Consider the following 23,331-nt stretch of genomic DNA (forward strand, 5'->3'; position numbering starts at 1 on the left):
GTTCACGCTGCTCTTTGTAATGGAAGAAACAAATGGGTTACTTCTGCACTGCCATTGGAGAAAGGATGACGGATGCCAATCTGATTGTAAGTGGTTCATTCGTCAACGCGTTTCGAAGTCTATAGCTTCATCAGGTGTTTTTCCTGAATAAGAAGTTATAGACTTCGAAACGCGTTGACAAATAAAACACTTACAATTAGATTGGCATTTGTTATCCTTTCTCCAGTGACAGCGCAGAATTAACCCATTTGTTTTTTCCATTACCCATGCTTCTATATCATGCTGCTCTCAAATGGGGTAGCAAAAGCCTACTGAGAAACTCCCTTTAAGAACTGGTTGTTCCCTTGCTTCCAAGTTTATCCCACTCCTTGACAGGTACCATTATTTGGACATTTCTCATGTCATCTATCACTCATTTTTGAGGCTGATTGACACATAGATTTTGCTTTTGAAGATTTCCACTTCCTAATCTCCTCTCTCCCTGTTTATAGTTTAATGACTGTTTACCCGGTACGAGACACTTGGATGTGTAACTTCAGAAATTAGAGCGTGGTAGTTATTGAGAAATAGCAGCCGGCTTTCATCTGATGGCACAGCTGTACAAAATGTTTCTTCACGGCTGGAATTTGCTTTGATGAATTATTTAAAATATGTGAATCCGTGACGTGTTATCCTGACCCATATTAATGCTCTGTGAGAGCAGTCACATCATATGACGGCGTTCATGGGCTCTACCTGCTGCATCTTACAGTATGTTGTCCATTACTTTATTGCATGCTGATAAAAAGATTAAATGCATCAGAAAGTTATATAGACAAACTGACAAATCTATCGGACCTGCAGAGCAAATATTGAAACAAGGTGGAGGGACTATTAGACAAGGGAGGAAACCACACACGGGAGAACACAATTCAAAGATCACTATGGATGAGGATAAAAGGCAGGAACATGTTTTCACTCCACTTTCATGGGTAACAAGTTCATCTGAAAACCATGATGTCATCATCTGGAGTCAGGCCTAGCCTTCCCTGCGCTGGGGCAAAGATTATGTTGCCTCTACATGGCCAAAGCACAAGGAAAGAAAATTGCTGGAGGCAGATCAAGATCATTATCATGTGTAGGACAACATGTTTTGAGATTAATTTGATCTGTTCCTTAAAGGGAATCTGTCACCAGGTATTTGCTACCCCATCTGAGAGCAGCATAATGCAGGGGCAAAGATTCTGATTCCAGCAATGAATCACTTACTTGGATGCATGCTGTTATTTTGGTACAATCACTGTTTTATCTGTTGCAGATCAAGCAGTGCTCAAATGCTGAGCTGTATATAACCCCGCCCACACCACTAATTGGCAGCTCTCTACTCTTGTGAAGTGAGCACAAAAAGCTGCCAATGAGTGGTTGGACTACACGTCAGCAGGCTCACTAGTCCCCTAGTGATAACATCAGTGTTGTACCTGCAGAAGATTTTCAAAGCTATTGTAAGCAGGTTGTGGGATGCAGTGACAGACAGGAGGCAGAGCAATGGAGGTGCAGGGGCTTCTGTAATGCTGTAGATAAGCCCCCGATGTAACCTGAAATGTAAGAAAAACAGGTTAGATTATACTCACCCAGGGGTGGTCCCGCTGCGGTTCGGGTCCGATGGGCGTCACAGTCCGGGTCCGGCACCTCCTAGCTTCATACGATGACATCCTCTTCTTGTCTTCCTGGCACGGCTCCGGTGCAGGTGTACTGTGTCTGCCCTGTTGAGGGCAGAGCAAAGTACTGCAGCGTGCAGGCGCTGGGCCTCTCTGACCTTTCCCGACACCTGCGCACTGCAGTACTTTGCTCTGCCCTCAACAGGGCAGACAAAGTATGCCTGCGCCGGAGCCGCAGCAGGAAGACAAGAAGAGGACGTGATTGTATGAAGATGGGAGGCGCCGGACCCGGACCGCGACACCCATTGGACCGGACCGCAGCGGGACCACCCCTGGGTGAGTATAATCTAACTTCTTTTTCTCATCTTTCAGGTTACATCGAGGGCTTATCTACAGCATTACAGAATGTTGTATATAAGCCCCTGATGCCCGTGGCCTTAGCTCATATACGATTTTTGGGGTGACAGATTCCCTTTAATTAACTCCTTCCTTTTTACCATTGTAGGACAGTAAGGGGAACCATATGCAAGGGTCATTATGTATCCCCTAGATTGTGCTTAGAGGTATATTGAACCCACTGGAGAGCATTGTAATTAGAGCAAATGTAATTCAGAATAAAAGTAAGTGTGGACTTTGTCAAGCTACTTGACCAGGTCAGATTCAGGAAAATCTGACATGGGCTTTTATTTTTCGAGGCTTGGATTGGTATATAGGATTAGTATAGGATTAGTAGTGCCACAGATCTCTCCCTCCACTCTGGGTTTTGGGAGTGGCCCATGTATACGATTCCCATTTAAACTTCCAGTTTATCTTTGGGTGCGTCAGTTTTGGGTTTGCAAGCAGTAGAGCAGGAGGCTCTGTGCAGGACAGGTCTGTGTCAGTCTGAACACAGGTCAGAGCCAGAGAAGCAAAGCCACTGATGCACACACGAGTGATATAGCATTATGGATTGTAACAGACAATCTGGCTCTGATCCGGAGGATAATGTTTGCCTTTTTGTTGTAAGTTGCCAAAATAAAGACTTTTAAGTTGGACTAACCTGGGGCACTGCCTCTTTACCGCAATGTGTGAACACAGCTGCATTACACCATGTATGAACATCCTAAGCACGGTTCCTACACCCTGGTTATATATACAAAACAACAGAACGGAGTATACAAATCCCAATACGCATTTTATTTAAAAATTGTATAATTTTATTTGTATTATCAAAATATATAACTCAAACTGAGTACTCAAATATAAATACAATACATATAAATAAATAACAGGATTAGTGGAGGAGGAAACGCTATGATAGTGGCGGAGCGGGTGAAAACACCTATCACATCATATCACAAGGACTGCTATTATGGGAGCCATAGTGTGAAAACAATCTGTGGCAATAGCCCTAATCATCATAGCTATATGATGCATAGCTTAAGGGGGTGGTGTGTGGAGCGTGGTGAGACATCTCAGACTTAATGGGTAAGCTGCTCTATATGATATGAGGTGATGAGTAGTGTTGAGCGATACCGTCCGATACTTGAAAGTATCGGTATCGGAAAGTATCGGCCGATACCGGCAAAGTATCGGATCCAATCCGATACCGATACCCGATACCAATACAAGTCAATGGGACTCAGGTATCGGACGGTATTCCTGATGGTTCCCAGGGTCTGAAGGAGAGGAAACTCTCCTTCAGGCCCTGGGAACCATATTAATGTGTAAAAGAAAGAATTAAAATAAAAAATATCGCTATACTCACCTGTCCGACGCAGCCGGGACCTCAGCGAGGGAACCGGCAGCGTTATTTGTTTAAAATTCGCGCTTTTACTTGGTTACGTGAGGTCCCGGCTTGTGATTGGTCAGGGCGGCCATGTTGCCGGGACGCGGACCAATCACAGCAAGCCGTGACGAAATTACGTCACGGCTTGCTGTGATTGGTCCGAGTCCCGGCAACATGGCCGCCATTAACCAATCACAAGCCGTGACGTCACGGGAGGCTGGACATGCGCGTATTTTGAAAAGCGCGCGTGTCCAGCCTCCAGTGACGTCCCGGCTTATGATTGGTCACGGCGCCATGTTGCCGGGACGCGGACCAATCACAGCAAGCCGTGACGAAATTACGTCACGGCTTGCTGTGATTGGTCCGCGTCCCGGCAACATGGCCGCCATTAACCAATCACAAGCCGTGACGTCACGGGAGGCTGGACACGCGCGCTTTTCAAAATACGCGCATGTCCAGCCTCCCGTGACGTCCCGGCTTGTGATTGGTTAATGGCGGCCATGTTGCCGGGACGTCACTGGAGGCTGGACACGCGCGCTTTTCAAAATACGCGCATGTCCAGCCTCCCGTGACGTCCCGGCTTGTGATTGGTTAATGGCGGCCATGTTGCCGGGACGTCACTGGAGGCTGGACACGCGCGCTTTTCAAAATACGCGCATGTCCAGCCTCCCGTGACGTCCCGGCTTGTGATTGGTTAATGGCGGCCATGTTGCCGGGACGTCACTGGAGGCTGGACACGCGCGCTTTTCAAAATACGCGCATGTCCAGCCTCCTGTGACGTCACGGCTTGTGATTGGTTAATGGCGGCCATGTTGCCGGGACGCGGACCAATCACAGCAAGCCGTGACGTAATTTCGTCACGGCTTGCTGTGATTGGTCCGCGTCCCGGCAACATGGCCGCCCTGACCAATCACAAGCCGGGACTTCACGTAACCAAGTAAAAGCGCGAAATTTAAACAAACAACGCTGCCGGTTCCCTCGCTGAGGTCCCGGCTGCGTCGGACAGGTGAGTATAGCGATATTTTTTATTTTAATTCTCTTTTTTACACATTATTACATTAATGTTGTTGCGATACCCGATACCCGATATCACAAAAATATCGGATCTCGGTATCAGAAATTCCGATACAGCAAGTATCGGCCGATACCCGATACTTGCAGTATCGGAATGCTCAACACTAGTGATGAGCCCTGTAGGCACTATGGCAATTTAGCTAGTGATATAATCCGCACTGTTGAACCTTTTCTTAAGCAATATAGCTATGATGATTAGGGCTATTGCCACAGATTGTTTTCACACTATGGCTCCCATAATAGCAGTCCTTGTGATATGATGTGATAGGTGTTTTCACCCGCTCCGCCACTATCATAGCGTTTCCTCCTCCACTAATCCTGTTATTTATTTATATGTATTGTATTTATATTTGAGTACTCAGTTTGAGTTATATATTTTGATAATACAAATAAAATTATACAATTTTTAAATAAAATGCGTATTGGGATTTGTATACTCCGTTCTGTTGTTTTGTATTTATTGGGGAGTTTCCTAGACTGTCCTATTGTTTCGGACAGAAATATTGGGAGAGATATAACAAACCTTGTCTCTCGGCCACGCATATGTATCAATTTTTGTGAGTTTTGTATTGACCCTGGTTATATATATGTTGGGAACAGGATAAAATATGTATTAAAAAATGTGTTTATTGTATCTATTCATGCATCTTTATTTTGCAGTAGATTTTTGCAAAACATATGTGTCCTTTATGTTCCACCTATTTATTACCTGTAGCAGCCGTGTGGAGTGCCACTATTAGTGGCATGCCACTGGTTTTGGGCCCCTGGAGTTCCAGGGGCCTTAGGCAGCTGCCTGGTCTTCCTGCCCCTAGTGCCAGCCCTGCCTGTAATGTAGAATCTTACAGAGGTGCTTAAGTACATTAAATAAAAGATAGTAGTACTGAGATTTCTTGACAAAATGTTTTCATGTCCATCAGTTCAGCCTGCAGCCTCTGTTATTGTGGCTGCCTACTGAGAGAACACAGCAGTGTCCTCTGTGTGACACTACGCAGGAGCTGTACAGAAATGCAGCGGTGGGCTGTCTCCCCATCCTTCAATGAGCCCGTTACTTGCCGACATCACAGCATACATTACGTAGTACACAGAGAAAGCCCATCCAGCTCCTCGACAAAAAAGCTGCTGAGATCTGTGGCGCTAAACCGGCTACACAGGTGGTAACGTCTTCAAGTTACTGACCTAGAGCATAATGCTTCATTCCTAGAACATTCTGGTGACTTGTCATCTTCTGACTACAGTTATTAAAGTTGTCATTGAGACTTTTTGTGGATTCAAATTAGAAGTCAACATTGAAAATTCTGGACTCTATTGGAAAACTCCCAAATTATTCATAATGTGGTGTTTGAAAAACTGTTGTCTTCATTTGTGCCCTGGATTTTTTTTATTTTCTATGGTGAGCTGACCTTTTTATTGATACCAGTTTGGGGTAGATACAATGTTATGATGGCTTTTTGTTGCATTTTTTTTTTCAGAGTTGCAATGGCCAAAAATTCTACTGTTTTGATATTTTTATTTTTACAGTTTTTACCAATTCTGTTTATTAATTTTATATTTTTTAAAATAGACTTTTACAGATACAGTAATACTAAATGTTTTTTTAATACCTTTATTTTTAATGGAAGAAAAGGGGGTGATTCAAATTTTTATGTTTTTTTAGTTTCCTTGGGGAACGTGAACTTGCTAAATGCATATGCTATACACAGAAATACAGCAGTGTAGCAGTATACATTACAAATCATTGTCACCTATGCAACTCAGATACATGCTGGCCACCATTACATGCATGAAGCTTTCCACAGACCACCAGCTGCCATGACAATCCTTCAGTTCACTTAATAGCTTTGTGGGGGGCCAGCGGACACTTATAGCGGCTTCATCAGAGAAAGTAACTTTACCACAGTCTTCAGCAGTCCATACTCTGTACTTCCTGAAAAGTTAATTTCTCTGATGAATCCACTGTCATACTGTTTGAGACATTGGAAGAATGATTGTTTAGAGAAGAAAAGGTCAACATTACTATGAATCCTTTGTCATGCCAAAAGTAAAGCATCCTGAGACCATCCATGTGTGGGGGCTTCTCATCCATAGAGTGGAATCATTTCAATTTTACCTAAGAGTACTGCCATGAATAAAGAATGGTATGTAAACCTCCTCCCAATGATCCAGGAGCAATTTGGTGATGAACAATGCTGTTTCCTGCATGGCAGAGACCATGTCACAAGAGAAACGTGATGACTAAATAGCTTTTGAACAAAACATTGACATTTTGGGTCCATGGCCAGGAAACTCCCCAGATCTCAATCCCATTAAGAACCTATGGTCAAGCCTCCAAAAATGGGTGGACAAGCAAAAAAACACAGAAATAGTTATAAACTACAAGCACTGATGAGACAAGAATCGATTGCCATCAGTCAGGATTAGGCCCAGCCGATGATATCTGTGGCGCCCCCACTGCCGCAGGGCCGAGGGGTACCCGGTACCGGGCCTCCGAGTCTCTGCTCTGGGGTTGTCACGGCGGCTAGGCCCCGGTCCGTGACCCTGCCGTGGGGCGCTCAGTGAACAACAGGTGTGGATGATGGTGGTGACGCTGTAGTGGTGCAGTGCAGTAAATAACGAGGACACCAGGTTGCAGTCTCTTTACCTCTTTACTGAAGATCTCTGAGTCCTCAGTCCGGAATACGGTTCACCAGGCTGCGCAAGTCCGGCCGGTCCAATGGCACCTCCAGAGTTATCTTCACAGGTGGAAATCGGTGCCTTCCTACTAGCGCTATGTGTTGTGGTCCTTCCCTGCTGTGCTTACGGAAAGTCCCCCACAACTGTTGTGTCTGTTTCTTAAGTTCCCTCACAACTCGATTAGATGATGTTCTGCTAATCCTCCGTCCCTCCCTGGTGTTCTGGTCGGGACGGCACCCGTTTGACGGGTAGGCTCGGAGCTCTTCCGGGACCCTAGAGTCGCCCCTCTCCACAAGTTGCCCCCCAAGACTGCATAGGTGATATGTGTTAGACAGCCCGCCTTAGACTGACTGTCCTGCCGCTGTTTGGAGTATTGCTTGAAGCTGAATGTTATTCTACTCCCTCGGCGTTCCGGCCACCGGTAGTGCACCTCAGTAGGATGTTGCTTCGGTCTTACAGCACGACTCCTACTGGTATTTCTCCTTTGCGTGATCTCGTTTCTCACTCAGCACAATCTATCTCTCTTCTAATCCTTTCTTGGGCACCGCCGCTACCCGGAGCAGGCACGGTCCCGTTACGTTCGTTCTTGTTGCCAAGCCCCTGTCAGGATCCCACCCCTGACAGAGACCCTACTGTATCTTCCCCTACAACACCCTCTGCCACAAGGTGTTGCCTGGTTCCAACCCAGTCAGCTTTCTGATCTGACTTCCTGCCTGACCCCCAGTTTACCCACTATGGTGGGGAGTGGCCTAATGAATAGCACCCTTAGCTCCCCCCGGAGGCCCGGCTGTGAAATGTATTGGTGTCTGTGATACCTGATCAGATGAACTCCTTCAGTGCCATCAGACGCACCATAGCTCCCCACAGTGGCGGAGCCACAGTACTGCAACGACCAGGACTCTGGGGCGCTGCACTCCCCCTGGTTAAACACAGTACTCCGGGACTGGGAAGAAAACAACAATACAAGTTAGCAAAAAGACATACAGTTTTGTTGAGTGCAATAACAATAAGTATACTTGAACAGGCTTCCCTTTATGGGAGGTAAGGACTCTTGAACGTTACAAACATGGTTAACATTATAAATTACAGGCTATAAATAACTCCTGTTACCCAACCGGGTATTCTACTAAGTGCAAAATTGTTGAACAATAATTTAACATTGCCTTTAAGGACATACACTCTAAATCCACTAAAGACCTTCCTATAATCACATTATAAGGTAATTTAACTTTTTCATTCTCCTTCTTTAGATCTGCCTGACCGCCTGTCCTATCGGCACCAGACCTTCTGCCTCTCCTTTCGGTTACAGGACCGCCCCGTTCAGCCAGGGCCTACTGCCTTTTCAACTACTATACACAGTATAGAACATAACATTACTTTCAGTTTAAGAGCACTGAGCCATCTCTACATGACTCCTATGAGGACTCAGGGTTTACCTTCTATCCTAACTATCTATCAACATTATCAAAACATTTTCTATTGAACATTAAGCCTTCTCATTATCTTTCTTTCTATCATGCATGCTGGACACCACGTCTATCCCTACGGGCCCACTGCATCCTTCTTCTATCTTTCACCTTTTTCTTCTCAGAGAACATCATCAGTATTTCTTCACAATTAACTAATTAAATACATATAACTTTCTCATGTAAACATTATCGTCACTTTCTTTGGTCAAGACATTATTGCTTCCAATCTTAAAGCAATATCACGGTTTAAGCGCAACAAATGAACATCCCCTTTAAGAGGGGACCAAGTCTCTATGAGGTAGCACGCCTTCTCAAGCTACCAGTCCATACTCAGCAAAGGTTCCAGTGTGGTATCTTCACAAAGAGTCCTTCTTTAAGTAAAACCAGTAGGGAGCGCCTTTAATAAGGTGCAAACTATGTACAAGAAGTTCGGATCATGCACTGTTCATGATTTCAGCAGTTCTTTTTAACTAGAAACTTGTGCAAAACTTTAGAAAAACAAACAAAAACAAACAATAGGGATCCCAGGTCCACAGAAGGATCCCCTTAAGAGTTAACCCTGGACGGGTTCAGCAGCAAAAATCAGGAAACAATAACTATTTACATACAATGCAGTGTCTTTCTTACTGGAACCACGCAGGCGGCAGCACCGGTGGAGGCAACCCCGCAGGATACTGCGCACCACCTGGTACTGCATAAGGGGGAGTGTTGTCCCATCTGGGGGTCTGTGTACCCACCGTCTTCCGCTCTGGCACAGCAGGAACACTGGTCACCTGGGGAAGCGCCTCCTTAGCCACCACAGCGGTGGTGGTAGTAATACTGCAGGTCGTGGTCTTCACAAGTGTACAAGTGGGAGTGACCACGGTGGTCTGGGTGGTGGTCGTGGGCCAACCACAAGGCAGCACCTTAGCCACAGGGGACGGTTTTGCTGGCACCTTGGTCGGGGATTCCGTCGGCTTCCTCTTGTAAACGTTTAAAGCAAACCACCCATTCTCAGCAAGGTGCCTGGTGTAGGTAACGCTGTCCCCCGGGTAGAGGTCCCGGTCAGGGTGGCCCTCTCTAAGATGAGACTCGACATCCCGGCGGTTGACAAAGATCTCTGCGTATAATCCCGGCTCTTTAATGAAGCCCCAGCCTCCACGGAGCTTAAAGTCAACTACAATGCCCTGCCTGCGCGGGGCCTGGTGAGTGGTGGGGTCCTTGCGGGCCCGGTCCTTGACCGCCAAGTCTTTTTGATGGTGGGCCTCCCGCCCGGCCTGGTGTGTTTTCTCCTCCTCTTTCCACTGTTGTTCTAGCTGGACCCAGTATTCCTCCCAGCTTAAGGCCTGTACCATCTCCCCCTCTTGGGTCTCTACCCCGGGGAACCCCATAAGGTTGGATCCGGGGTTCACCCAGCGGCACACTGTGCGCTCCGCGTGGACCTCACACAGCAAGGGAGTAGGGGTGATTGGGGCTCGCATACGGTGTTCCATGCCCGTGGCTTCCTCCCATGGTAACAGGCGCTGGAGTCTATGGGTTCCCGGGAGAGGTGGTGCTGCTACGGGACCCACCAGCAAACCCTCGGCCAGCGGGACGGGGTCGGCGGACTCACCAGCCGATGCAGGTTCCTCCTCCGCGGCGGGTTCTTCCGGCGGTGTCGGCGAGGATCCCAGCGGTTGCTCCGGTAACGGTGCAGGATCCGACGCCTGAGGACCTTCTTCCGGCGCTGCCTGGTGCGGAGCCTGGGCCTTCATGTTCAGTTGGAGGAGTTGGTCGATCAGGCTCTCCATCTCGACCCGCAGAAGTTCAGTGCTGTCCACGGAGAACGGGCTGCTGGGCTCATCCGGGTAGTTGGGGGAGACTTCCACTTCAACCCCACTGTCGGGTTCGGAGCTGCTGGCCATAGCGTCCTCCATGTGGGTCACTTCCTGGTCTTTTTCCCGCTCTCTCTTTCGTGGGCGGTGTCGTTTTCTCGGTCTCCGCCCTCCATTGAGGATTAGGAGGCGGATCTCTGCTGCTGACGGACACGTCCTCACGGTGCAGAAATATTTAGACTGGGCGGCCATTATCCTTCGCGCTCACCAGCTTGTCCACGCCCACTCCACGCCCCTCTTCTCTTCCTGCGCTCTCCTCAGCGCTGTAATGGCGGCGGATTTTGGCGGCAAATGGCGCAGCACAGTCCTTGCAATAAAGTACGGTCCAAGCACAGTAAATCACAGTTCCAAGGCACACATGACCTGATTCTTCAGGCTTAAGTAGATCCTGTTCGTGACGCCAAGTTGTGGCGCCCCCACTGCCGCAGGGCCGAGGGGTACCCGGTACCGGGCCTCCGAGTCTCTGCTCTGGGGTTGTCACGGCGGCTAGGCCCCGGTCCGTGACCCTGCCGTGGGGCGCTCAGTGAACAACAGGTGTGGATGATGGTGGTGACGCTGTAGTGGTGCAGTGCAGTAAATAACGAGGACACCAGGTTGCAGTCTCTTTACCTCTTTACTGAAGATCTCTGAGTCCTCAGTCCGGAATATGGTTCACCAGGCTGCGCAAGTCCGGCCGGTCCAATGGCACCTCCAGAGTTATCTTCACAGGTGGAAATCGGTGCCTTCCAACTAGCGCTATGTGTTGTGGTCCTTCCCTGCTGTGCTTACGGAAAGTCCCCCACAACTGTTGTGTCTGTTTCTTAAGTTCCCTCACAACTCGATTAGATGATGTTCTGCTAATCCTCCGTCCCTCCCTGGTGTTCTGGTCGGGACGGCACCCGTTTGACGGGTAGGCTCGGAGCTCTTCCGGGACCCTAGAGTCGCCCCTCTCCAAAAGTTGACCCCCAAGACTGCATAGGTGATATGTGTTAGACAGCCCGCCTTAGACTGACTGTCCTGCCGCTGTTTGGAGTATTGCTTGAAGCTGAATGTTATTCTACTCCCTCGGCGTTCCGGCCACCGGTAGTGCGCCTCAGTAGGATGTTGCTTCGGTCTTACAGCACGACTCCTACTGGTATTTCTCCTTTGCGTGATCTCGTTTCTCACTCAGCACAATCTATCTCTCTTCTAATCCTTTCTTGGGCACCGCCGCTACCCGGAGCAGGCACGGTCCCGTTACGTTCGTTCTTGTTGCCAAGCCCCTGTCAGGATCCCACCCCTGACAGAGACCCTACTGTATCTTCCCCTACAACACCCTCTGCCACAAGGTGTTGCCTGGTTCCAACCCAGTCAGCTTTCTGATCTGACTTCCTGCCTGACCCCCAGTTTACCCACTATGGTGGGGAGTGGCCTAATGAATAGCACCCTTAGCTCCCCCCGGAGGCCCGGCTGTGAAATGTATTGGTGTCTGTGATACCTGATCAGATGAACTCCTTCAGTGCCATCAGACGCACCATAGCTCCCCACAGTGGCGGAGCCACAGTACTGCAACGACCAGGACTCTGGGGCGCTGCAGTATCCATCTGCCAGGAAGAAGGGCAAAAGTCTCGAAAAAAAAAGGTCTACACTGTAAATCTTGAGTCTTTGCATAAACTTGATGTATTGGTCAATAAGAGTTTAAAGACTTGTGAAATGCCGATAATTATACTTCTGTAACCATAGAAAGACCTTACTAAAATCTAAAAATGGCAATTTTTGTGCAAACAAAAGTTTGTTAGTCCCAAAACTTTTGTCCATGACTATCTGTAGGTAATATTGTGTCATGTCCTTCACAAGAGGTAACATCGCTCTATTCTCTCCCTCCTTAGTGCGCAGATCACAAATCATTCCTAGAAAACTCTAAGGCCACGTTCACACTTTGCGGCGTCCCTCTGCGGGTTCTCCCACAGCGGAATTGATAAATCTGCAGGGCAAAACCGCTGCGGTTATCCCTGCAGATTTATCGCGGTTTGTTCCGCGGTTTCCGCTGCGGGATTACTCCTATACTATTGATGCTGCATATGCAGCAATATGCAGCATCAATAGTAATGGTAAAAATAATAAAACAAGGTTATACTCACCCTCCGATGTCCGGATCTCCTCTGCGCTGCACGCGGCGCTCCGGTTCCCAAGATGCTGTGCCGAGAAGGACCTTCGTGACGTCACGGTCATGTGACCGCGACGTCACCACAGGTCCTGCTCGCACAGCAACTGAGACCGGGAGGCCGCGTGCAGCGCTGAGAGGTGAGTATAACATTATTTTTTATTTTAATTCTTTTTTTTTACACTATTTATGCTTCCCAGGGCCTGGAGGAGAGTCTCCTCTCCTCCACCCCGGGTAGCAACCGCACATTAGCCGCTTACTTCCCGCAACGTGGGCACAGCCCCATGCGGGAAGTAAGCGGTTCAAAGCTTTCCTATGGGTGCAGAATCGCAGCGATTCTGCACAAAGAAGTGACATGCTGCGGGTTTTAAACCGCTGCGTTTCTGCGCGGTTTTTCCCGCAGCATGTGCACTGCGGTTTGCGGTTTCCATAGGGTTTACATGTTAATGTAAACGCTATGGAAACTGCTGCGGACCCGCAGCATCAAAATCGCCGCGGATCCGCGGGAAAAACCCCAAAGTGTGAACGTGGCCTAATTCTGAAGGAAATTAACATTTTTATGATGTAGCAGCTGTAAAGGATATCTCTGGAAAACGTTATCTCAGATGGCTGGCCAATAAAATAAAAAAAACATAAAATAAAAAATTGCCAGCAGAAAATAACAACACATAAAAAATATTTTTCCTTTGCTGTTTTAAATTAGTAAAACAAAAAACATTTTTTCAGGCTTTCCAATTACCTTGATATCTGATACCAAGAACTTATTTGTTGTGTATTTAGCACTTTCTTAAGAAATTCTCAAGAGTTTACCGAGTCTTAGCCATAAATTATTTTGTGTCCGTAAGAACCAACAGGTGCTGGATTTCAAATACTATTTGATCAAGAGGACAAACTGAGGTATGAAAACTAATCCGTATGCTTTTAGATCTAGCAACCATTTACTTCAGTCTAATGTCAGACTCATAGGAAAGACCAGGAATCGGCAGCAGATTGGGTGGTTTACAGGTTGACCTTCAATGGATGGTGATTAGATCACAAGCCAAACACTGTTTTCAATGTTATCCTCATCCTCGGATTTCGGTCCATGCCCCGCCATTATGTAACACAAATAGAGGAAAAGACTAGCATATCCAAGCTGGTGTGAACAGGCGCCAACCAAAGAAAGCATATAACTTGAAAAATGATAAAGGTTGCACCATGATTTACCAAGATACATTGGACATTGAAGATGCATTACTGCCAGAGAAAAAGGGAAAAAAGCGCTATATAATGTATATATGAAATATTAATCTACAAAAATTGTTATGAAAAATACAATAGAAAAGAAGGTACCTAGCACACAAATTGGCCAATATATGTGTTCCTAACTGTCACATCAAGGCGTCCTTCAAAAGTTGGGTCCCAGTCCTGTTTTGTCACCTCTACTGGGCAAAAAAGCCTAAAAATTATGTAACACCCCTTTTGGCTTTTTTTACTGTGTTGAAAACATTTGGGCTTGTAATCATCTTGCTATCAGCACAGAACAGCCTACAAAAAGTGCAGCATCACAGCTGTAGGTAACAGAAAAAGGTGCACAGGACCCAAAAATAAAAAGAAGTGGAATCCGCATCAATCAGACATTTATCCATGAGTATATCTTAAGTCTCATCAGTATTGCAGTATAACCCAGCAATCAGTCATTTATGCACAGTTTGCAAATGATTTTCTCACTTGAGGTGAAGTAATGGTCCTGGCACCTTTTTCTGATACTAGAGTCGAGGGCTGGACTGGCCATCTGGCAACTCTGGCAAATGCCAGAAGGGCCTGTCTGGTCATGGGCCACCTTGTCTGCTACGTTGTTAACAGATTTGGTCTTTTCAAGACACACATAATGCTAAGAGTTATGACGGAGTACAAAGTTGTTGACTCCGTCACTTACTCCAGCAGGCCACCAATATCATGAGAAATATTGATCTTGTAGTAAATCTTGCTTTCCTCCATCCAGGGTAATATTAGAAATATATCACCATCTGGTGCTTGGGGATGGGGACAACATCGGCCTGTGTGATTTCAAATACGAGGATTGAATTTCAGCCCCAGTCCGTACCTGTTAGAGTTTGTGATACTGTACTATTTGCGAGCTGTCCTGTGCTGGCAACCAGACTGGTTGGAGTGTGTATCTTACTCAGTGGTTAGCACTTTAGCTTTGCAGCACTGGGGTCTTGGGTTCAAATCCCAACAAGGACAACATCTGCAGTGAGTTTGTATGTTCTCGTCATGTTTCTGTGGGTTTTCTCTAACGTCTCAAAGACATCCTGGTAGAATTTAGATTGAGAGTCCCAATGTACATTAAAGTCTAAATCTTCATTCAAAGACAATGGACCTGATTCATCAAAGCATTTACATCAGTATTCTAGTGTAAAAAGCCACAGAATTTTGGTGCAACTCGACGCTGCTCTAAAATTTTGAAACGTTTGGTGTTCTCACATTATTATCAACCAGCTCAACAAAGTGGCCAGGGCTGGGGTGGGTCAGGGGGTGGCGTACATTTATGGCTAGAAATGGTGTTTGATACTCCACAAATCTTACTCCAGCAGCGACTGCAGTAGGATTTGTGGTGAGACACACACTGAAGTGTATGGCACTCATCCGGTGTTCCTGATTCATGAAGAGTTATATGCCTCTTCATGAATTAGAAGTGTCTTACTCCATCATGCCCTCCATCAATGAACGACGGTCTTGATCAATAAAATACCAGTGTGTTTTAAGACCCTAGTAAAACCCTTGAAAATGTACAGCAAATACTATAATCCACTACAGAAATCGCCTTCAAAACCTGGTAAGAAATAGATCTCAAGACCCCGAGTTACCAGTAATACTAAATACCCACCACTCTAAGGCCGCCGATCCATGGGTTAGACAAACTATTATAAATTACATACTACATAAAATTTGTCAAACTTTTGTAAAAAAAGATAACATCTTTTATAGTCATAAAAAATACATTTTATGCCAAATAAAATACAATGCACTCACCTTTGTGTCGTCCCCAAGTTCTAAAGGGTTTTGTCTTATACCAAGTTCTCCACTGCAGCCTGACAATTGAGACAGCTGACTAAGATCCCAAAGAGACTTGCTTGGCCGTCCCGCTGTTGTCTTAGCCACAGACAGCCTATTTTTCTGAACATTCTTTAAGATATCACTCAAAGCACTGTGAGACTCCTGTGGACTTCGAAAATTCATGGTAGGTCCTTCAAAATTGCGACAAGCAGCAAGGCGATGGCGGATGGAGTAATCAGGTACATTTACTGCTTCTTTAGCTATCACAGAAGAGTCCTGCGGTGCACCTGAAGTCCTGAAATCCATACCATTACTTTTTACTACTGCTGGTATAACAGTCCGCCGCTCTGCTATGTTATTAATACTTTTTGAAAATTGTAGTCCAATAATAGGGGTCAAGTATGGGGAAGAAATTACATCTGTTGGCTGCAAGGCTCCATTGGTGGTGAATCTTTGTGGTGATGAAAATCCATTTGTATAGGGTTCTACCTCAACTGGCACAACTTGTGGGGTGAAATTCAGGGTTTCAGCATTTTTAATCACAGCTGGCGTAGGGGAAGGGATTGTAACTTTATTATTGGTATCTTTACTGGAATCTTTGGCAAAATCATATCTCTGAAGCGGCCGAGAGGCCGCAAACAATGTACGGAACTCATTATCGAATGAGTCAGTTATTTCTCCAGTTAAAAGTGTGATCAAGTTCCGGTCTAGTCTTGAGTCACTCCATGTGAAGCTGAAAAAGAAAGAACATATGGTATAAGTGAGAAACAAAGATGTCTGAAATTTTCACACAAGAGATGTTTTGTGGAGTTTCCCTATCTAATTCCCTATATTCTTCTCTCTTTTCGGTCCAGCAATGAGCCCTGCAGTGAGGATAGAAATATGTCATGTTGGGGTGGTTTAACCTCTTTCATAGGGATGTATTAAGGATTGATTGTGATTAGAGCAAGATTTCATTGGGGTCTATACAAGGAAACAGTAATGGAGGTGGGGTCCTCGAGGTCCTTGTAGCCACCCTTTTTAATTTAGGGTGCAAAAGGGAAGGGATCTGTTTCCTGCACCATGTGAACCATCCAACAGACATACTCCATGCAACTGTAAATTCCCGCCCCATCTGATTCTTTATGTAAGTGCACATTGTTTGACTTAAAATGTGTTTTTGTTCCATGATAACAATAACTAAAGATGATATTTTAGTGTGTTTTGCCAAATATTTTACTTTCCATTTCTATTATGTATGACCACCTATATGGTCCTTACAGAATTATTAGAACTGTAGCACAGCTTATCAACTGTAATCGCCCAAAGTGCCAATGTGAGACATGTAGAACAGGAGAGCAGACATTGCATGTATCACAATGGTAATGACTCCTTTCATATAAAAGATGTACTTTGTGAGAAAAAAAAAAAAGTGGCATTTTTCACCGGCACAGACCAGTCACAGACGGCTCCTGCTGGCGATTCAGCTGCTTCTGCTGACTTCACGTTGGGAAGCAACTTCTTTTCTGCTCTGCTCTTTCTGCTGGGCATGACTTCCGATGTCATGCTGATTGACAGCTGGCTCCCACAGTTAGGCAGTGCGGAGCAGGCTGTCAAAAAGCATGAAGTCGGCAATAGAGATTAGCGAACCATTTAAGGTTTGGTTTGATTCACTGAACATTTAGATGTTCATCAACATGTTCGCCGAACAGTTTGACGAACGTACCCAAACCCCATTACATTCAATGAGAGGCCAAACCAAACATATACACAACAGCTTCCCAAACCACTAAAATTAGGGGCAGACACCATGAAAGTAGCATAAATTGACCCACAATAGAAATTTTCAAATGGTACAGCAGCAGTTAGCCATGGGCCATGCATGAGGTATCAGGGTCTTGCCCAGTATTTACAGCTTAAAATTGAAGTTTCAATGATGACCTGGTGGTTAAAGCGAACCTGTCACCCCCAAAATGGCTGGTGAGGTAAGCCCACCGGCATCAGGGGCTTATCTACAGCATTCTGTAATGCTGTAGATAAGCCCCCGATGTTACCTGAAAGAGGAGAAAAAGACGTTAGATTATACTCACCCAGGGGCGGTCCCGGTGCGGTCTGGTCAAATGGGTGTCTCCGGTCCGCTCCGGCGCCTCCCATCTTCATTCCATGATGTCCTCTTCGGGTCTTTATGCCGCAGCTCCGGCGCAGGCGTACTTTGTCTGCCCTGTTGAGGGCAGAGCAAAGTACTGCAGTGCGCAGGCGCCGGCCTCTCTGACCTTTCCGGCGCCTGCGCACTGCAGTACTTTTCTCTACCCTCAACAGGGCAGACAAAGTACGCCTGCGCCGGAGCCGCGGCGTAAAGACCCGAAGAGGACGTCATGAAATGAAGATGGGAGGCGCCGGAGCGGACCGGAGACACCCATCCGACCGGACCGCAGCGGGACCGCCCCTGGGTGAGTATAATCAAACGTCTTTTTCTCCTCTTTCAGGTAACATCGGGGGCTTATCTACAGCATTACAGAATGCTGTAGATAAGCCCCTGATGCCGGTGAGCTTACCTCACCAGCCATTTTGGGGGTGACAGGTTCCCTTTAAGGCCTTAACCACCAGGTCCTCATTGAAACTTCAATTCAAGCAACCCTTCCAATTTTTTTTAAATTATTATTCCAGATAGCAAACATCAGTTTCATACAGTACTATTGGTAGAAAAATCAGTGTTGCCAGAGACACCGGGACATCCAGTAAGGTGGGTATATCATGACTGGCGAGCTTGCCTTTGATTCGCCCAGAAACGCCCACTCAGAAGGTGGCAACCAAAGACTTGTTATTCCAGGTGGGTTCAGATGACATGGCGTGGAAACATACAGCGTACCGGCCCACTGTTAGGCTCCCCTGGTGAAGTCAGGGAAGAGAAGATGCTACTGTGGAAGCATGGCCAGGCTTATTGAAGACCTTATGAAAGGCTTCTAGAAAGAACTGGTAATTCTCACAAGAGGTTCCACTCTCTCCCATAGGGGGTTGAGCCATGCCAGACCCTCGCCATTGAGTTGGGGCATGATGAAGGCACTTTGGCCTTATATGATGAGCTAAGCATTCAAAGTGTAACAAGCACTGATTAATGAACTCCCTACAAAGAACAGGATCAATGCCATAATGTGGAGGAGCTGACAGATGTGGTTCATGGCTGGGTACATAGGTGGCAGGCTGATGAGTCACATCTGGAGTTGTTGCAGCTTAGGTGGGTGCGGATGCAGCAGGAGTTGTCATAGTATCTAGGCTGGTCTTTACAGTCCACAGGGAGAATAGGATCTTATCCTGTTGGTGTTTCTGGCGGGAGACCTCCTGTACAGGTCAGAGATGGAGGAAGCCTAAGAGCCAGTGGATTCTGTGGCCTAAGCCAACTTTTGTGGACTGGGTGGTGGAACCACTGTATTGTGATCCAAGGAGAGGCTGGAGGTATGTGACTAGGTGCCTCACCAAGTACAACTTTGAATTCCAGGTGGCTGACAATATCGCAATCCTAGGAGGGACAAGGGAGGCAACATCAGGTGATACACCTGACCTCGGGTGGGTGGCAGCTGACCCCCATGCGACATGAGGCAGGTACACATTAGGATGAAGCATGCTGGCCCTTTAAGAACATGGGACAGAGTGCATGTCTGAAGCACAGTGTACGTGAATCTGATAGCATTGCGTAGACCCAAGGCAGTAGAAGAAGGAGATGGAGAAGGGAGTGCGGGGCTGCGGCGGTGAGTGAATCGGCGTCTATGAAGGGAGGCATAATGCAGAGACATCTGTGTTACAGCAGGTACAGTATTTACAGGGCTTTCATGTTGATTATTTATCTTTCTTGCAGAAATTTGATTTGCTGTATTAGAACAATCAATAGGGGTGGGCACTGCACTTAGAGCTTTCCTGCCTCTCTACCTTTTTCCTGCCCCATGCTTCCTGTCTCTGACTGACAAATCACTGAAAGAAGAGTGACCTGTCAGTCAGAGACAGGAGGCAGGCAATGGGTGGGAAATAGGGAGAGAGGTAGGAGAGCTGGAAGCACAGAGCCCGCTCACTGCACTTGTGGCTCATTAGCATACAATTTCGACAACGTATTTCTATAAAATAGCAAAACAGATTTCTACAAGAAAGGTGAGGACGTACTCAGCATTAAAGCACCTTCACATAGTATCCATGCCATCAGTTTAGGTATAAAATCCTTATGACAGTATCTCGCTAAGTAGTAGTGGCCCATGGCAAAAACATTAAAAATGAAATTATTTCACTTTCTTACCTATATGTCCCAGTGATTACAGTATTACAATCAACCAGCAGAAATTTCTCTTTCGTCATTCCAGTTACTTGCTTCAATTGTCGAGTGCTAAACGTGCATCCAGAAAGTACCCGTACTCGAATATTCTGTTAAATACAAATGAAAAGTGCGTACAGTAAAAGCAGGCAGAGCATGTACACTGCTTGTTCTTTTTATATATTAATTTATATGTACTGTATTAATAGAAGTTTACTTAATTTTTATGAGTGCATTCTTGATCTTCTGATTTGATTACATCATTAGTATTCATTAAAAAGGGGATAGAGGATAGGGGATACTCATTTTTTTTTTAATCATGGAGGTGTTAGATCATCTCCAAAACAGCCTATTAACTGCATTGGACCAAACTCTTCAAAATCATTGGCAATGTCCAAGTGAAACTACATGTGGCCTATCTGAACTTAAAGGGATGGTCTGAAGGCGAAGGTAAATTTTATCTAAATCCCTATCTATTTGATGCCATAATATAAGTTATTTTGTAATATACTTGCTTTAAAAATTCCCTACCGTTCCCTAACTACACTATTTAACTGCTAGTCTCATTGTTTTTCATTTCCTGTCTGATGACGAATTTGAGAGCCCCCAGTGCATCCTGGGATAGTCAAAAAAGTGTCATCAGAGCGGAAGGAAAAGCGGTAGCCTCCCTAAAATGAAGCGTCATCAGTGACACTCATTTCAAAGGCGGGGATAGTCCCTGGTCTGCTCTTATCAGCGCCGCCTCCACAGGTGACGTCATTGATCTCTGCCATGTTGTGTTAATTGTTTAGGGAACAGGTTTCTTACTATTTATTATAACACTTAAATCTCATTGACCCACACTATGGAGTGCTCTTTTTGCGTTTTTACTCAGGCTCTTTTTCTCTCACCGATTTTAACAGATCTGGCACACTAGAAGGATTTATGATAGAGGTCTGCAAACATTTCTAAACCACTGGGGGTCCATAGGACCTCATAAAAATATTCCTGTGGAAAGAACAGAGAAGAATTTTGCAAGGAGGACTTATCCTGCCACTCATGTTTGCATATAATTCCATTTATACCAATATAGTATAAAAAGCAAATTTTACAAACAGTGAAAAATGGCGATGGTTGTGCCTAAGAAGATGAAGAATGTTCCATTATTGAAATAACTGTGAAGGTGCTGCACTGCAGACATTTATGAATATTGAATATGGAATTGAAGGTGAACAGAGCTGAAACTGAATATCGAAGCCTGAGCACAGTTTGGTCATACAAAAAGGGGCAAGACAATACATGGAGGAAATGGGCACACCTGAATATATGAAATCCAATTTATTAAGTATCAAAAAGCAAACATATCATGCAGGAGCATACATAGAAATTATGAAGAACCATAGTAAAAGTTCCAAATAGCCCCCCCCCACAAAAAAAGTTATTCAGTGGAATATGAGGGGTCACGATACATAGGCAAAGTTAAAGAAGGGAATACCTCCCAATTTTTACATACAGGGAGGAAGACATGCACTGTGAGTTTGCCCATGCTGAAGAATATAAATATCAAAAGACTGACAGTCACTTCCTAACAGAAATCAGGTGTGTACAGGTGCTTACTAAGGCCTCTTTCACACTTCAGTCTTTTGGCGTCAGTTTGAATCCGCCGTTTTCTTTAAATAGCAGATCCGCCATTTTTTTTTGGCGGATCCGCTATTTTCCCATAGACTTGCATTAGCGACGGATTGTGGTGGATGGTCGTCCGTTCCATCCGCCATGTGACAGACCCGTCGAGATTTGGCGGACGTCGTCTAGACATTGACGGACATTGTAATGTTTTTTGTCTGTGCCAAGATGGCGGTTCGCGGTGGATCTGTCGCGTCCGCCATTTCCTAGAATGGCCGCCTATGGGCGACAGATCAGTCGCGATCCGTCATTTGGCAGATCCGTCGCCCCAATCCGCTTTTTCAATTGAACATGCTCCAAAAAGTAGATACTTTGCCCAGACAACCCCAAAACTATATAAACAGGACAGGTGGGCTTCATTCCTCAATGTGCCATCAAGCAGAGAGAGAACACAGTGCCAGCCAGCAAGACAGACCCTGCCCGCAGCCAGCAAGACAGACACTGCCAGCAGCCAGCAAGACAGACCCTGCCAGCAGCCAACAAGACAGACACTGCCAGCAGCCAGCAAGACAGACCCTGCCAGCAGCCAGCAAGACAGACCCTGCCAGCAGCCAGCAAGACAGACCCTGCCAGCAGCCAGCAAGACAGACCCTGCCAGCAGCCAGCAAGACAGACCCTGCCAGCAGCCAGCAAGACAGACCCTGCCAGCAGCCAGCAAGACCCTGCCTGAGACTGACATGTGAGTACTGCCATCCAGCATGAGTTCTGCCAGTGTGTGTGTGTGTGTGTGTCCGCCCGCCTTGCATATTTTTATTTTTCATGCTGTGCTTGTATTTTGAACAGCTGTGCTGTGACGTGTGTGGTGTGTGTATAAATGCCGTGTGATATGTGTGTCCTGCATTTTTGTTATTTTTCATACTGTACTGGTATTTAAAATAAAGAGCAGTGTAGCTCCTACTTTCCCAAAAAAAAATAAAAAAAAATATTGTAATAAAAATTCCACAAAACTGTCCGTAGTATGATTTCAAGATAAATTTAAAACTGGGCATACATGCAATAAAGGTGCTAGAGGTTCTATATACAAATGAGGAATGAAAACCTTTGGTATGGAAAATGTTATCTGGTTTTAGAAAATAGTAACTGTAGGGTAATCATAATTGACATTTTTGGGTATTGATATTTTAACTTTGAATGAGGGAAATTTTTTATAAAGTTGATACTTTGTTTGGGGGGTGGGGGAGGTTTACCAGCATGCGCATGGCGCATACCAAGTTTGAAGTAGTGTTGGTGTTGCTTTCAAGGAATTTTTGGGTTTTTTTTTGTGGGGGAAACAGAAGGTGGAGGGTTTGGCAGCTTGCGCATCAAGCATATCAAGTTTGAAGGTTAACTGTTAACACTCATTTTTTTTTTTTTGGTGTGGTAATAATTTTTTGTGGGGGGGAATCAAAATGTATGTTGGCATACCAATACATAATCATTCTAATTAAAACTGTCTTTAAATTGGAAGATTTTAGTGGGACCAAGCAAGCAAGGAACCCTAGACAGACGCAGGCAGGCCCCCCAAGTTTGGAAAACAGATGTAAGTATAAAGTCCCGAAAGCTGCATCTATACTTTTGTATAGTAGCTTAGAACTCTCTTTATACTTGCAGATTCTAGGGACCAAGAGGGACCAAGCAAGGGACCCAAGACAGATGCAGTCAGGCCCCCCAAGTTTAAAACAGGGACCATAATGTCTTCTTCTGGGAGCCCCCCGTCACATCGTCAGCCACCTGAGGTGTTTATTTTTTTTCTTCATAATTTTTTTTTGGTACAACTATGGT

General features: G+C 45.8%; 1 protein-coding gene across 1 annotated transcript in view; it reads right to left on the bottom strand.

Moving 5' to 3' along the window:
- Positions 1-23,331, bottom strand: part of FAM83E (family with sequence similarity 83 member E) — a 105,640-nt gene that overhangs the window by 23,719 nt on the left and 58,590 nt on the right. The window contains exons 4-5 of the mRNA XM_077259476.1: positions 19,894-20,018; positions 15,609-16,365 (exon numbers count right to left, since the gene is read on the bottom strand). Of these exons, the coding sequence (XP_077115591.1) occupies positions 15,609-16,365; positions 19,894-20,018 (882 nt within the window). The remainder of the gene's footprint in view (positions 1-15,608; positions 16,366-19,893; positions 20,019-23,331) is intronic.

The sequence above is a fragment of the Ranitomeya variabilis genome, chromosome 4 (assembly GCF_051348905.1).
Source record: "Ranitomeya variabilis isolate aRanVar5 chromosome 4, aRanVar5.hap1, whole genome shotgun sequence".
Classification (NCBI taxonomy): domain Eukaryota; kingdom Metazoa; phylum Chordata; class Amphibia; order Anura; family Dendrobatidae; genus Ranitomeya; species Ranitomeya variabilis.